Raw genomic sequence first — 16,133 nt, forward strand, 5'->3', positions numbered from 1 at the left:
CCATGCCTCGCAACCATACAACATTGTTGGAACCACTATTCCTTCAAACATACCCATTTTTGCTTTCCGAGATAATGTTCTCGACTTCCACACATTCTTCAAGGCCCCCAGAATTTTCGCCCCCTCCCCCACCCTATGATTCACTTCCGCTTCCATGGTTCCATCCGCTGCCAGATCCACTCCCAGATATCTAAAACACTTCACTTCCTCCAGTTTTTCTCCATTCAAACTCACCTCCCAATTGACTTGACCCTCAACCCTACTGTACCTAATAACCTTGCTCTTATTCACATTTACTCTTAACTTTCTTCTTCCACACACTTTACCAAACTCAGTCACCAGCTTCTGCAGTTTCTCACATGAATCAGCCACCAGCGCTGTATCATCAGCGAACAACAACTGACTCACTTCCCAAGCTCTCTCATCCCCAACAGACGTCATACTTGCCCCTCTTTCCAAAACTCTTGCATTTACCTCCCTAACAACCCCATCCATAAACAAATTAAACAACCATGGAGACATCACACACCCCTGCCGCAAACCTACATTCACTGAGAACCAATCACTTTCCTCTCTTCCTACACCAGATAGAAATAAAATACAACCCAGTATACATGACCCATATTCACAAAAAGTTCATACAGTTTTTCAAATGCGTTTGCCACTATTTCCCATGTTTGCAAAGCAGCAACAGGAACAGAAAAAGAAATGGCCTCATTCCCTCACATCCAATCTTTAGCTGCCACATATAATGCAATGAAACCAGAGTCCCCATCCACAACCAGGCCCCAAAAACCTTTCCATGGTTTTCACCAGCTGCTTCATATGCCCTGGTTTAGCACCCTAACAGCACATCATCCCCTGTAAACCACATTACTCCAAATCACTTTATCCCCTGCATGCCTCATACCCTCCTGAATGTACAGATCCTGAGCCTTCAAAACATCATTTACTCCATCCTTCCACTTTTCCTAGCTCCTTCCACTTCTGATATGTATAAACTATCAATCATCCAAACCTTGCTCATCCTCTCCACATGACCACGCCATTTCAGCACATCCTCTTAGTTCCCTTGTACATACTCCTCCTGCTACCTAACATTTCTTATTCAATCAACCCTCCTCACACTACAAACATGTTATTTCCAACACATCTGTCCTATTCTTTACATTACTGTCCAAAGTTAATGCCACATATCCAAACAGCACCAATGAAAGTACTACTATACACAAAATTTAAATCATGTTAATGATAAATTAACAATTAATACAAGACAATTTCAGCATACCCTCTAGTTCTCTTATATATAATCATCTGAATATCACACCTCTCTCTTTCTCGATCATTTCTTATTCGATCAACCCTCCTTACACCATGTCATCAAACATTTAATTTCAAACACATTCATCATAACCTTTACATTTTTGTCTATGGCCCATGCCTCACATGCGTACAGCACCAATGGGGGGACTACTAATATACAAAAAGAATATCTATCATTATCATCATACTTAATTGCTGTTTCCCATGTCAGTGAGGTAGTGCCAGGAAGCAGACAAAGAATGGCCCATCCACTCATATACACACTGACCTGCTGTCAATGGACTGAACCATAGCATGTGAAACGTCTGGGGTAAACCATGGAAGGGTCTGTGGGGCCTGGATGTGGATAGGGAGCTGTGGTTTCTGTGCATTACACATGACAGCTAAAGATTGAAAGTGAACAAATGTGGCCTTTTTATCTGTTTTCCTGGCAATATCTCACTGAAGCAGGGGGTAGCGATGCTGTTTCCTGTGGGGTCGGGCAGCGACAGGAATGGATGAAGGCAAGCAACTATGAAAATGTACATGTGTATATCTGTATATGTCTGCCTATGTTGATATGCATATGTGCATGTATGTATACAAAAATGTATCATACATATATATAAGTGTGTTTATGTATACACAAACATATCCTGAAAATCATAAAATAGCAGTTATTTTTCTATATTCACTGTAAGTACACAATCCTCACAAATCAATACCTCAAATACAGATTGCTCCCTGACTTATGACCTATGCAACTTATGACCATCCATACATACAATACAAAAAAAGAAAAATTAGAAAAAAGTATCTATCTATCTTTATTTTGCTTTGTCGCTGTCTCCCACATTAGCAAGGTAGCGCAAGGAAACAGACGAAAGAATGGCCCAACCCACCCACATACACATGTATATACATACATGTCCACACACGCAAATATACATACCTATACATCTCAATGTATACATATATATACACACACAGACATATACATATATACACATGTACATAATTCATACTGTCTGCCTTTATTCAATCCCATCGCCACCTCACCCCACAGGAAATAACAACCCCCTCCCCCCTCACGTGTGCGAGGTAGCGCTAGGAAAAGACACCAAAGGCCCCATTCGTTCACACTCAGTCTCTAGCTGTCATGTAATAATGCACCGAAACAACAGCTCCCTTTCCACATCCAGGCCCCACACAACTTTCCATGGTTTACCCCAGACGCTTCACATGCCCTGGTTCAATCCATTGACAGCACGTCGACCCCGGTATACCACATCGTTCCAATTCACTCTATTCCTTGAACACCTTTCACCCTCCTGTGTGTTCAGGACCCGATCACTCAAAATCTTTTTCACTCCATCTTTCCGCCTCCAACTTGGTCTCCCACTTCTCCTCGTTCCCTCCACCTCTGACACATATATCCTCTTGGTCAATCTTTCCTCACTCATTCTCTCCATGTGATCAAACCATTTCAAAACACCCTCTTCTGCTCTCTCAACCACACTCTTTCTATTACCACACTCTTACCCTTACATTACTTACTCGATCAAACCACCTCACACCACATATTGTCCTCAAACATCTAATTTCCAGCACATCCAACCTCCTCTGCACACCTCTATCCATAGCCCACGCCTCGCAACCATACAACATTGTTGGAACCACTATTCCTTCAAACATAGCCATTTTTGCTTTCCGAGATAATGTTCTCGACTTCCACACATTCTTCAAGGCTCCCAGGATTTTCGCCCCCTCCCCCACCCTATGATTCACTTCAGCTTCCATGGTACCATCTGCTGCCAAATCCACCCCAGATATCTAAAACACTTCACTTCCTCCAGTTTTTCTCCATTCAAATTTACCTCCCAATTGACTTAACCCTCAACCCTACTGTATCTAATAACCTTGCTCTTATTCACATTTACTCTCAACTTGCTTCTTTCACATACTTTACCAAACTCAGTCACCAGCTTCTGCAGTTTCTCACGTGAATCAGCCACCAGTGCTGTATCATCAGCGAACAACAACTGACTCACTTCCCAAGCTCTCTCATCCACAACATACTGCATACTTGCCCCTCTTTCCAAAACTCTTGCATTCACCTCCCTAACAACCCCATCCATAAACAAATTAAACAACCATGGAGACATCACACACCCCTGCCGCAAACCTACATACACTGAGTACCAATCACTTTCCTCTATTCCTACATGTACACATGCCTTACATCCTCGATAAAAACTTTTCACTGCTTCTAATAACTTGCCTCCCACACCATATATTCTTAATACCTTCCACAGAGCATTTCTATCAACTCTATCATATGCCTTCTCCAGATCCATAAATGCTACATACAAATCCATTTGCTTTTCTAAGTATTTCTCACATACATTCTTCAAAGCAAACACCTGATCCACACATCCTCTACCACTTCTGAAACCACACTGCTCTTCCCCAATCTGATGCTCTGTACATGCCTTCACCCTCTCAATCAATACCCTCCCATATAATTTACCAGGAATACTCAACAAACTTACACCTCTGTAATTTGCGCACTCACCTTTGTCCCCTTTGCCTTCGTACAATGGCACTAAGCACGCATTCCGCCAATCCTCAGGCACCTCACCATGAATCATACATACATAAATAACCTTACCAACCAGTCAACAATACAGTCACCCCCTTTTATAATAAATTCCACTGCAATACCATCCAAACCTGCTGCCTTGCCAGCTTTCATCTTCCACAAAGCTTTTACTACCTCTTCTCTGTTTACCAAATCATTTTCCCTAACCCTCTCACTTTGCACACCACCTCGACCAAAACACCCTATATCTGCCACTCTATCATCAAACACATTCAACAAACCTTCAAAATACTCACTCCATCTCCTTCTCACATCACCACTACTTGTTATCACCTCCCCATTAGCCCCCTTCACTGAAGTTCCCATTTGTTCCCTTGTCTTATGCACTTTATTTACCTCCTTCCAAAACATCTTTTTATTCTCCCTAAAATTTAATGGTACTCTCTCACCCCAACTCTCATTTGCCCTATTTTTCACCTCTTGCACCTTTCTCTTCACCTCCTGCCTCTTTATTTTATACATCTCCCACTCATTTGCATTATTTCCTTGCAAAAGTCTTCCAAATGCCTCTCTCTTCTCTTTCACTAATAATCTTACTTCTTCATCCCACCACTCACTACCCTTTCTAATCTGCCCACCTCCCACGCTTCTCATGCCACAAGCATCTTTTGCGCAAGCCATCACTGCTTCCCTAAATACATCCCATTCCTATCCCACTCCCCTTACCTCCTTTTTTCTCATCTTTTTCCATTCTGTACTCAGTCTCTCCTGGTACTTCCTCACACAAGTCTCCTTCCCAAGCTCACTTACTCTCACCACTCTCTTCACCCCAAAATTCTCTCTTCTTTTCTGAAACCCCCCACAAATCTTCACCTTTGCCTCTACAAGATAATGATCAGACATCCCTCCAGTTGCACCTCTCAGAAAATTAACATCCAAAAGTCTCTCTTTCGCGTGCCTATCAATTAACACGTAATTCAATAACGCTCTCTGGCTATCTCTCCTACTTACATTCGTATACTTATGTATTCCCAGGTATTCCCAATCACCAGTCCTTTTTCAGCACATAAATCTACAAGCTATTCACCATTTTCATTTACAACACTGAACACCCCAAGTATACCAATTATTCCCTCAACTGCCACATTACCCACCTTTGCATTCAAATCACCCATCACTATAACCCGGTCTCGTGCATCAAAACCACTAACACACTCATTCAGCTGCTCCTAAATCACTTGCCTCTCATGATCTTTCTTCTCATGCCCAGGTGCATATGCACCAATAATCACCCATCTCTCTCCAACAACTTTCAGTTTTACCCATATCAATCTAGAGTTTACCTTCTTACACCCTATCACATACTCCCACCACTCCTGTTTCAGGAGCAGTAAATATAAAAACTGCTTGGTCATACATCTGCCAGTGCTAATGGCTGTGATTGCACGACAGTAAATGTCAGGTGATCCTGGCATTGTGTGCATCACAGCATCTCTCTCAGTTACCATTCAGTAAGTGCGCATTATTCAAATGAATCAAACTAATTTTTGTGTTGAATCAAACCCCAAAGAAGATGACAAGCATGTGGAAAAACCCATCACATGATAGATGTGGCAAGAAACCGAGGAAGATACTTAATTTGGAGTTGAAAATGAAGGTAATCACCCAATATGAAGTAGGAAAATAGGAAAAAAGTTAATGTAATTGCAAATAATTGGACAGTCTCCACAACTTAAAAGGACAAAGAAAAATAAGTGAAGCAGTGGCAAGTAGGAAGTGTACAATAATAACAAAGCAATGACATGGGCCCATCTACCGAATGGAAAATGATGCTGTGGATGGAAGATCAAATTCAAAAACATGTACCAATAAGCTTTTAAACAATTCAGGCAATGGTTAAAAGCCTTTTTGATACTTTGAGGGAGCAAGTGGGAGAGGATTACATCAAGAACTACACAGCAATTCATAGTTCAACAGATTCAAAAGAAGATATAGCTTGCACAATGTTCGAGTCACAGGTGAAGCAGCAAGTGCTGACGAAGGAGCTGCTGAAAAGTTCTTTGAAAGTTTGGGTGAATCAATCTGTGTACTAAGGAATCTCTAACAAAAGGCAAAAAGAAACTACATAATCATATAATAAAGCTGGTTAATAAAAAGCAAGATAATCATGATAGAAACGAGTAGGATAAAAGAATGCTGTATGGGTAAACGAATTCTACATGCCATGCTGACATATGTCTGACTTACGTCTATTTCGAGACATGAAAGGTCAGTTGGAGTGGAATTCGAACTTCTGTTGGAGAGCATCTGTAGTACATCCTTGCTCTACATGTTTCATGTCTATCATCAGAGCATCAAAGTCATCATGGTAAAGCCAAGTACACAGTATGATCAAAGAATTTGCTTTAGGTGCATCATGTTTCCTACAATTATATCATGCACCTTAAGCATTCTCTGTGAGAGCATTATTGTCAATTTTAAAAAATAACAGTCTTTACAGACGCATAAAAGTTTCTGTTAGTCGGCAATGTTTGCTGCAAATACTTAACCCTGTCACTGTGCCATGATTAAAGCTCAACTTCCCCCCTCCACCCTATCTGGCAATACTATGAAAGAGATAGGGGTGACCTGATTACAGCCTTCAATTTTCTAAAGGAGCTGAACAACATCAACAGAGAAATAGCCTCTTGAAATATTGAAATAAAGTTCAAGATGTCACCTGAGAAAGGTAAAGTGCCAAGAGAATGGAAAAGGGATAACATCATATCTGTTAATAAGAAAGGAGACCAGGAAGAGATGCTGAACAACAGACCAGTCCCCTTATAGAGTGTGGTCTGTTAGGTACAGGAAAAGTTCATCAAAAACCAAATGTATGAGTTTCTACAGATTGAAAATTACCTAGCTGAGAGGCAACATTGATTTAAGGAAAGAAGGAAAAGTGAAATGAACCTCCTGGATTTTTATGAGTAAGCTGATTCAGACAAAATGGAAGGTAGATTGTCTAAATCTTGAATGTCAAAAAACACTTGAAAAAGTACCTCATGAGAAGCTCATTAAGAAGCTGAAATACCCGGTAGGAATATGGGGAAGACTCTTCCGATGGATAAAAGATTATCTTAGTGGAAGGGCACAAAGGACACATGTCACAGGAGCCTTCTTCAGATAGGTGGAGGCCACCAGTGTAGTGCCCCAGGGTTCTGTTTTGGGAACATTACTCTTCTTGGTCTATGTGAATGACTTGCCTGAAGGTATGGACTCCTAACTGAATATGTCTGCAGATGATGCAAAAGTCATGACTGAAGAGAAGAGTGAGGAGAATTGTATTAGCTTACAAAGTTGATCTGATATATGGCAGATGAAATTCAACCCAAGAAAATGTAAAATACTGAGGATGGGACAAAATGAAAGAAGGCCTAACTATAATCATTGCCTAAAAAGAAATAAACTTTAGGATTCTGTATGTGAGGAGGACTTAGGAGTTGACACTGTCCTTAACCTGTACCTAGAGTCCCACATAAGGAGAATGGTAAAGGAGACGAACTGTTTTCTGACAAATATCAGGACAGCTTTCAAGTATATGGGTACAGAAATATCTGGCAAGTTTTTCATATCCTACATATGGCTAAAACAAAAATATTTATCACATTTGCTCCCTGCACCTTCAATAAGCATATACAGCTAACACAGAAAGTCCTGTGGAAGGAAACAAAGATGGCACCAAAAGTATGACAACTAAGGTACAGAGAAAAGTTAAAGGCTTTCAATTAGACCACCTTGGAAGAAAGAAGAATGAAGGGTAACCTGATCACAACTTTTAAGATTTCCAAAAAGATCAATGACATGGGGAGTGAACAGTTCTTTGAGGGATGTGGGGAGGGGGCAATTAAAGAAAGTAACATGAAATTAGGCAAGAAACTTTCAAAAAGATGTAAAGAGGTACTTTTATAGTTTATGAATGGATGATATGTAGTACTCTGAGGGGGTCTAGGAAAGAATGCAGGACAGTTTGTTTACAAAGACAGTGGATTATAATACAATGAAGGGTGTTTGTGTGAAAGAAATATTACCTGTGACACATGAAAATGTGAGTGAAAGAATACTGGAGGGGGAGATATGGGGGATGAATGGGTGGAAAGGTGTATGTAAGGGAGGCATGTAAAGACAGGGATAAGTGGAGAGTCTTTTGCTTTGGCTATCCCCTTAATGAGAGTTTGACAGGGAACAGGCATTAGAGATATAGACAGACAGATAGATGAATGAAACAGAATGACTGAGGACAAGGTTAATTCAGCCAGCATACATAAATCTATGAAGGTGTATGATATAAGATAATGTCCAAGAGATAGGGCTCCACAAAAGCAAATCTTCCCCACTATACAGAACAAACAGGTGTACAATTACAATACTTCATTAAATACAATAACTGGGTAACCAGAGATCATACAAAGAATTTAGGAAAGAATCTTGTTAGAAAGGATGTGAAGTCCTGCTTTGTGTAAGGATGATGGATGGTTAGAATATAATAATATAAGAAGCTGAAAATGTAGGCAGTATATAAAAGCATATTCCTTAAGTGCTACTAGATGGTAAAGAAAGATTTATAAAATAAGCATGTTTTCACTCTTAAACATTATGGAAATGAAGTCTACTACAGAAAACATTGAATACTAAATGTTTTGTCATTTCTATTCAAGCAAACCTTCACTTCTAACCTTAAATGTCATTGAATCTTTGGATGTTGGAGCTGCCGGAAATTCATTATTGACAACTGGAGCAACAACCTCACTTTCTGTCTGACCCCAGAACTGGTACTGACAGAAAACAAAATGGGAGAGTGAAGGGGGAAGCCCTGCAGCCTGCTTGATGCAAACCTGAAAATAGAGTCATAAATACAGAATACAATTAACTATTCTATGTATTAATTCCAATTAAATTCTTGTCTATGTTACATGGATCAAAGACATAAAGCCTCTCAGTTTACTCCAAAAGATTCGCACATTCATTTTATCTTACAAGAACAAAGCTTCTACGCTAAAATTAGCTTTCCTTAATGTTTCCATCTGTAAACAGAGTCATCAAACATGACTAACATCTCCATTCACACTTCAACTCTCAAACACAATATGCTTTTAATGTGCATGAACAAAAATTAATTCCAAAGCATTCTCATCTGAAATGCCATTAACCTTTAACAATTTACTCCCAACATATGTCTATTTATATTGGGTTTTATTTCTCTAGGTTCTATGTGCTCCTCCTTGTGTCTTACTAAATACTATCATCTGAGCACCATTTCTCAACCTCCTCCCCTGCATTATTTCTTCTCTGTGAAGCTCAAGTGTCTATTGCTGCCTTTCCCCAAAATTGTTAAAACTTAAAACAATCTCTACCATCAATTCCACTCCATGGGCAGTGTTTGTGCTTATCATATTGTACTAAATCACCCTTTGCTTGCCTCATGGATCTTTCATTTCACAACACTGAGGCTCAAAATTTCCCTACACTTTATAGCTTTACTTTTCTGTTTTGTGAATTTCTCCCCTGTGCCCAATCAAAAAAAAAAAAAAAAAAAAAAAAAAAAAAAAAAAGAACAGAGAAGGGAGCCAAGTGAGGATATTCCCTCTAAGGCTCGGTCCTCTATTCTTAACACGACCATACAAACGTGGGAAATGGCAAATATGTCTGAATAAATATATACATAGAAGGAAACCACAAACTTTTAATTATTCTTAGACTGGAGAGGAGTAACGCAAACCTGAAAAACTGTTGCTCAAATATCCGGAGGAAGCCATAGCATCTTATCAATGGGTTAAGATTTCCAAAGAACCTGGCACACACACACCACTCCAAGTTCAAAGCAGACTTCAGAAAGTATATGAGTGGATGGGCCATTCTTCGTCTGTATCCTGGCACTACCTCACTGATGCAGAAAACAGCGATTAGGTATAATAAAATTATTCATTATATATCTAATTTGCTTTGTCGCTGTCTCCCGCGTTTGCGAGGTAGCACAAGGAAACAGACGAAAGAAATGGCCCAACCCAACCCCATACACATGTATATACATACATGTCCAAACACTCAAATATACATACCTATACATCTCAATGTACACATATATATACACACACAGACATATACATATATACACATGTACATAATTCGTTCACACTCAGTCTCTAGCTGTCATGTAATAATGCCCGAAACCACAGCTCCCTTTCCACATCCAGGCCCTACAGAACTTTCCATGGTTTACCCCAGATGCTTTACATGCCCTGATTCAATCCATTGACAGCACGTCGACCCCGGTATACCACATCGATCCAATTCACTCTATTCCTTGCCCGCCTTTCACCCTCCTGCATCTTCAGGCCCCGATCACTCAAAATTTTTTTCACTCCATCTTTCCACCTCCAATCTGGTCTCCCACTTCTCGTTCCCTCCACCTCCAACACATATATCCTCTTGGTCAATCTTTCCTCACTCATTCTCTCCATGTGCCCAAACCATTTCAAAACACCCTCTTCTGCTCTCTCAACCACACTCTTTTTATTTCCACACATCTCTCTTACCCTTACATTACTTACTCGATCAAACCACCTTACACCACATATTGTCCTCAAACATCTCATTTCCAGCACATCCACCCTCCTCCACACAACTCTATCCACAGCCCACGCCTGTGGGCCCTCGCAACCATACAACACTGTTGGAACCACTATTCCTTCAAACATACCCATTTTTGCTTTCCGAGATAATGTTCTCGACTTCCACACATTCTTCAAGGCTCCCAGGATTTTCGCCCCCTCCCCCACCCTATGATTCACTTCCGCTTCCATGGTTCCATCCGCTGCCAGATCCACTCCCAGATATCTAAAACACTTTACTTCCTCCAGTTTTTCTCCATTCAGACTTACCTCCCAATTGACTTGACCCTCAACCCTACTGTACCTAATAACCTTGCTCTTATTCACATTTACTCTTAACTTTCTTCTTTCACATACTTTACCAAACTCAGTTACCAGCTTCTGCAGTTTCTCACATGAATCATCCACCAGCACTGTATTATCAGTGAACGACATCTGACTCACTTCCCAAGCTCTCTCATCCACAACGGACTGCATACTTGCCCCTCTTTCCAAAACTCTTGCATTCACCTCCCTAACAACCCCATCCATAAACAAATTAAACAACCATGGAGACATCACACACCCCTGCCGCAAACCTATTTTCACTGAGAACCAATCACTTTCCTCTCTTCCTACACGTACACATGCCTTACATCCTCGATAAAAACTTTTCACTGCTTCTAACAACTTGCCTCCCACACCATATATTCTTAGTACCTTCCACAGAGCATCTCTATCAACTCTATCATATGCCTTCTCCAGATCCATAAATGCTACATACAAATTCATTTGCTTTTCTAAGTATTTCTCACATACATTCTTCAAAGCTCTGGGGATAGGGGAGAAAGAATACTTCCCACGCATTCCTCACGTGTCGTAGAAGGTGACTAAAGGGGACGGGAGCGGGGGGCCAGAAACCCTCCCCTCCTTGTATTCTAACTTTCTAAAAGGGGAAACAGAAGAAGGAGTCACGCGAGGAGTGCTCATCCTCCTCGAAGGCTCAGATTGGGGTGTCTAAATGTGTGTGGATGTAACCAAGATGAGAAAAAAGGAGAGATAGGTAGTATGTTTGAGGAAAGGAACCTGGATGTTTTGGCTCTGAGTGAAACAAAGCTCAAGGGTAAAGGGGAAGAGTGGTTTGGGAATGTCTTGGGAGTAAAGTCAGGGGTTAGTGAGAAGACAAGAGCAAGGGAAGGAGTAGCACTACTCCTGAATCAGGAGTTGTGGGAGTATGTGATAGAGTGTAAGAAAGTAAATTCTAGATTGATATGGGTAAAACTGAAAGTGGATGGAGAGAGATGGGTGATTATTGGGGCATATGCACCTGGGCATGAGAAGAAAGATCATGAGAGGCTAGTGTTTTGGGAGCAGCTGAATGAGTGTGTTAGTGGTTTTGATGCACGAGACCGGGTTATAGTGATGGGTGGTTTGAATGCAAAGGTGAGTAATGTGGCAGTTGAGGGAATAATTGGTATACATGGAGTGTTCAGTGTTGTAAATGGAAATGGTGAAGAGCTTGTAGATTTATGTGCTGAAAAAGGACTGGTGATTGGGAATACCTGGTTTAAAAAGCGAGATATACATAAGTATACATATGTAAGTAGGAGAGATGGCCAGAGAGCGTTATTGGATTACGTGTTAATTGATAGACGCACGATAGAGAGACTTTTGGATGTTAATGTGCTGAGAGGTGCAACTGGAGGGATGTCTGATCATTATCTTGTGGAGGCGAAGGTGAAGATTTGTGGGGGTTTTCAGAAAAGAAGAGAGAATGTTGGGGTGAAGAGAGTGGTGAGAGTAAGTGAGCTTGGGAAGGAGACTTGTGTGAGGAAGTACCAGGAGAGACTGAGTACAGAATGGAAAAAGGTGAGAAGAAAGGAGGTAAGGGGAGTGGGGGAGGAATGGGATGTATTTAGGGAAGCAGTGATGGCTTGCGCAAAAGATGCTTCTGGTATGAGAAGCGTGGGAGGTGGGTTGATTAGAAAAGGTAGTGAGTGGTGGGATAAAGAAGTAAGATTATTAGTGAAAGAGAAGAGAGAGGCATTTGGACGATTTTTGCAGGGAAAAAATGCAAATGAGTGGGAGAGGTATAAAAGAAAGAGGCAGGAGGTCAAGAGAAAGGTGCAAGAGGTGAAAAAGAGGGCAAATGAGAGTTGAGGTGAGAGAGTATCATTAAATTTTAGGGAGAATAAAAAGATGTTTTGGAAGGAGGTAAATAAAGTGCATAAGACAAGGGAGCAAATGGGAACTTCAGTGAAGGAGGCCAATGGGGAGGTGATAACAAGTAGAGGTGATGTGAGAAGGAGATGGGGTGAGTATTTTGAAGGTTTGTTGAATGTGTTTGATGATAGAGTGGCAGATATAGGATGTTTTGGTCGAGGTGGTGTGCAAAGTGAGAGGGTTAGGGAAAATGATTTGGTAAACAGAGAAGAGGTAGTAAAAGCTTTATGGAAGATGAAAGCCGGCAAGGCAGCAGGTTTGGATGGTATTGCAGAGGAATTTATTAAAAAAGGGGGTGACTGTATTGTTGACTGGTTGGTAAGGTTATTTAATGTATTTATGATTCATGGTGAGGTGTCTGAGGATTGGCGGAATGCTTGCATTGTGCCACTGTACAAAGGCAAAAGGGATAAGAGTGAGTGCTCAAATTACAGAGGTATAAATTTGTTGAGTATTCCTGGTAAATTATATGGGAGGGTATTGATTGAGAGGGTGAAGGCATGTACAGAGCATCAGATTGGGGAAGAGCAGTGTGGTTTCAGAAGTGGTAGAGGATGTGTGGATCAGGTGTTTGTTTTGAAGAAGGTATGTGAGAAATACTTAGAAAAACAAATGGATTTGTATGAAGCGTTTATGGATCTGGAGAAGGCATATGATAGAGTTGATAAAGATGCTCTGTGGAAGGTTTTAAGAATATATGGTATGGGAGGCAAATTATTAGAAGCAGTGAAAAGTTTTTATCGAGGATGTAAGGCATGTGTACGTGTAGGAAGAAAGGAAAGTGATTGGTTCTCAGTGAATGTAGGTTTGCGGCAGGGGTGTGTGATGTCTCCATGGTTGTTTAATTTGTTTATGGATGGGGTTGTTTGGGAGGTGAATGCAAGAGTTTAGGAAAGAGGGGCAAGTATGCAGTCTGTTGTGGATGAGAGAGCTTGGGAAGTGAGTCAGTTGTTCACTGATGATACAGCGCTGGTGGCTGATTCATGTAAGAAACTGCAGAAGCTGGTGACTGAGTTTGGTAAAGTGTGTGAGAGAAGAAAGTTAAGAGTAAATGTGAATAAGAGCAAGGTTATTAGGTACAGTAAGGTTGAGGGTCAAGTCAATTGGGAGGTAAGTTTGAATGGAGAAAAACTGGAGGAAGTAAAGTGCTTTAGATATCTAGGGGTGGATCTGGCAGCTGATGGAACCATGGAAGCGGAAGTGAATCATAGGGTGGGGGAGGGGGCGAAAATTCTGGGAGCCTTGAAGAATGTTTGGAAGTCGAGAACATTATCTCCAAAAGCAAAAATGGGTATGTTTGAAGGAATAGTGGTTCCAATAATGTTGTATGGTTGCGAGGCGTGGGCTATGGATAGATTTGTGCACAGGAGGGTGGATGTGCTGGAAATGAGATGTTTGAGGACAATATGTGTTGTGAGGTGGTTTGATCGAGTAAGTAATGTAAGGGTAAGAGAGATGTGTGGAAATAAAAAGAGCATGGTTGAGAGAGCAGAAGAGGCTGTTTTGAAATGGTTTGGTCACACGGAGAGAATGACTGAGGAAAGATTGACCAAGAGGATATATGTGTCTGAGGTGGAGGGAACGTGGAGAAGTGGGAGACCAAATTGGAGGTGGAAAGATGGAGTGAAAAAGATTTTGAGTGATCGGGGCCTGAACATGCAGGAGGGTGAAAGGCGTGCAAGGAATAGAGTGAATTGGAACGATGTGGTATACCGGGGTCGACGTGATGTCAATGGATTGAACCAGGGCATGTGAAGCATCTGGGGTAAACCATGGAAAGTTGTGTGGGGCCTGGATGTGGAAAGGGAGCTGTGGTTTCGGTGCATTGTGGTTTCGGTGCAGTGTGAATGAATGGGGCCTTTGGTGTCTTTTCCTAGCGCTACCTCGCACACATGAGGGGGGAGGGGGGTTGTTATTCCATGTGTGGCGAGGTGGCGATGGGAACAAATAAAGGCAGACAGTATGAATTAAGTACATGTGTATATATGTATATGTCTGTGTGTGTATATATATGTGTACATTGAGATGTATAGGTATGTATATTTGCGTGTGGACGTGTATGTATATTCATGTGTATGTGGGCGGGTTGGGCCATTCTTTCGTCTGTTTCCTTGCGCTACCTCGCTAACGCGGGAGACAGCGACAAAGCAAAATAAATAAATAAAATAAATAAATATATTCTTCAAAGCAAACACCTGATCCACATATCCTCTACACTTCTGAAACCACACTGCTCTTCCCCAATCTGATGCTCTGTACATGCCTTCACCCTCTCAATCAATACCCTCCCATATAATTTACCACGAATACTCAACAAACTTATACCTCTGTAATCTGAGCACTCACTCTTATCCCCTTTGCCTTTGTACAATGGCACTATGCAAGCATTCCGCCAATCCTCAGTCACCTCACCAGGAATCATACATACATCAAATAACCTTACCAACCAGTCAACAATACAGTCACCCCCCTTTTTTAATAAATTCCACTGCAATACCATCCAAACCTGCTGCCTTGCCTGGCTTTCATAATAAAATATACAATATACATAATTTGGACGATTTTTGCAAGGAAATAATGCAAATGAGTGGGAGATGTATAAAAGAAAGAGGCAGGAGGTCAAGAGAAAGGTGCAAGAGGTGAAAAAGAGGGTAAATGAGAGTTGGGGTGAGAGAGTATCATTAAATTTTAGGGAGAATAAAAAGATGTTTTGGAAGGAGGTAAATGAAGTGCGTAAGACAAGGGAACAAATGGGAACTTCAGTGAAGGGGGCTAATGGGGAGATGATAACAAGTAGTGGTGATGTGAGAAGGAGATGGAGTATTTTGAAGGTTTGTTGAATGAGTTTGATGATAGAGTGGCAGATATAGGGTGTTTTGGTCAAGGTGGTGTGCAAAGTGAGAAGGTTAGGGAAAATGATTTGGTAAACAGAGAAGAGGTAGTAAAAGCTTTGTGGAAGATGAAAGCTGGCAAGGCAGCAGGTTTGGATGGTATTGCAATGGAATTTATTAAAAAAGGGGGTGACTGTATTGTTGACTGGTTGGTAAGGTTATTTAATGTATGTATGATTCATGGTGAGGTGCCTGAGGATTGGCGGAATGCTTGCATAGTGCCATTGTACGAAGGCAATGGGGACAAAGGTGAGTGCTCAAATTACATAGGTATAAGTTTGTTGAGTATTCCTGGGAAATTATATGGGAGGGTATTGATTGAGAGGGTGAAGTCATGTACAGGGCATCAGATTGGGGAAGAGCAGTGTGGTTTCAGAAGTGGTAGAGGATGTGTGGATCAGGTGTTTGCTTTGAAGAATGTATGTGAGAAATATTTAGAAAAGCAAATGGATTTGTATGTAGCATTTATGGATCTGGAGATGGCATATG

The 16,133-nt window shown here is 41.1% G+C and overlaps 1 protein-coding gene across 1 annotated transcript in view; it reads right to left on the reverse strand.

The window, feature by feature from the left end:
- The window catches only part of Khc-73 (Kinesin heavy chain 73), a 785,588-nt gene that overhangs the window by 294,536 nt on the left and 474,919 nt on the right, over positions 1 to 16,133 (reverse strand). The window contains exon 19 of the mRNA XM_071670193.1: positions 8,617 to 8,775. Coding sequence (XP_071526294.1) covers positions 8,617 to 8,775 — 159 coding nt within the window. The remainder of the gene's footprint in view (positions 1 to 8,616; positions 8,776 to 16,133) is intronic.

This window comes from Panulirus ornatus, chromosome 14, assembly GCF_036320965.1.
Source record: "Panulirus ornatus isolate Po-2019 chromosome 14, ASM3632096v1, whole genome shotgun sequence".
Classification (NCBI taxonomy): domain Eukaryota; kingdom Metazoa; phylum Arthropoda; class Malacostraca; order Decapoda; family Palinuridae; genus Panulirus; species Panulirus ornatus.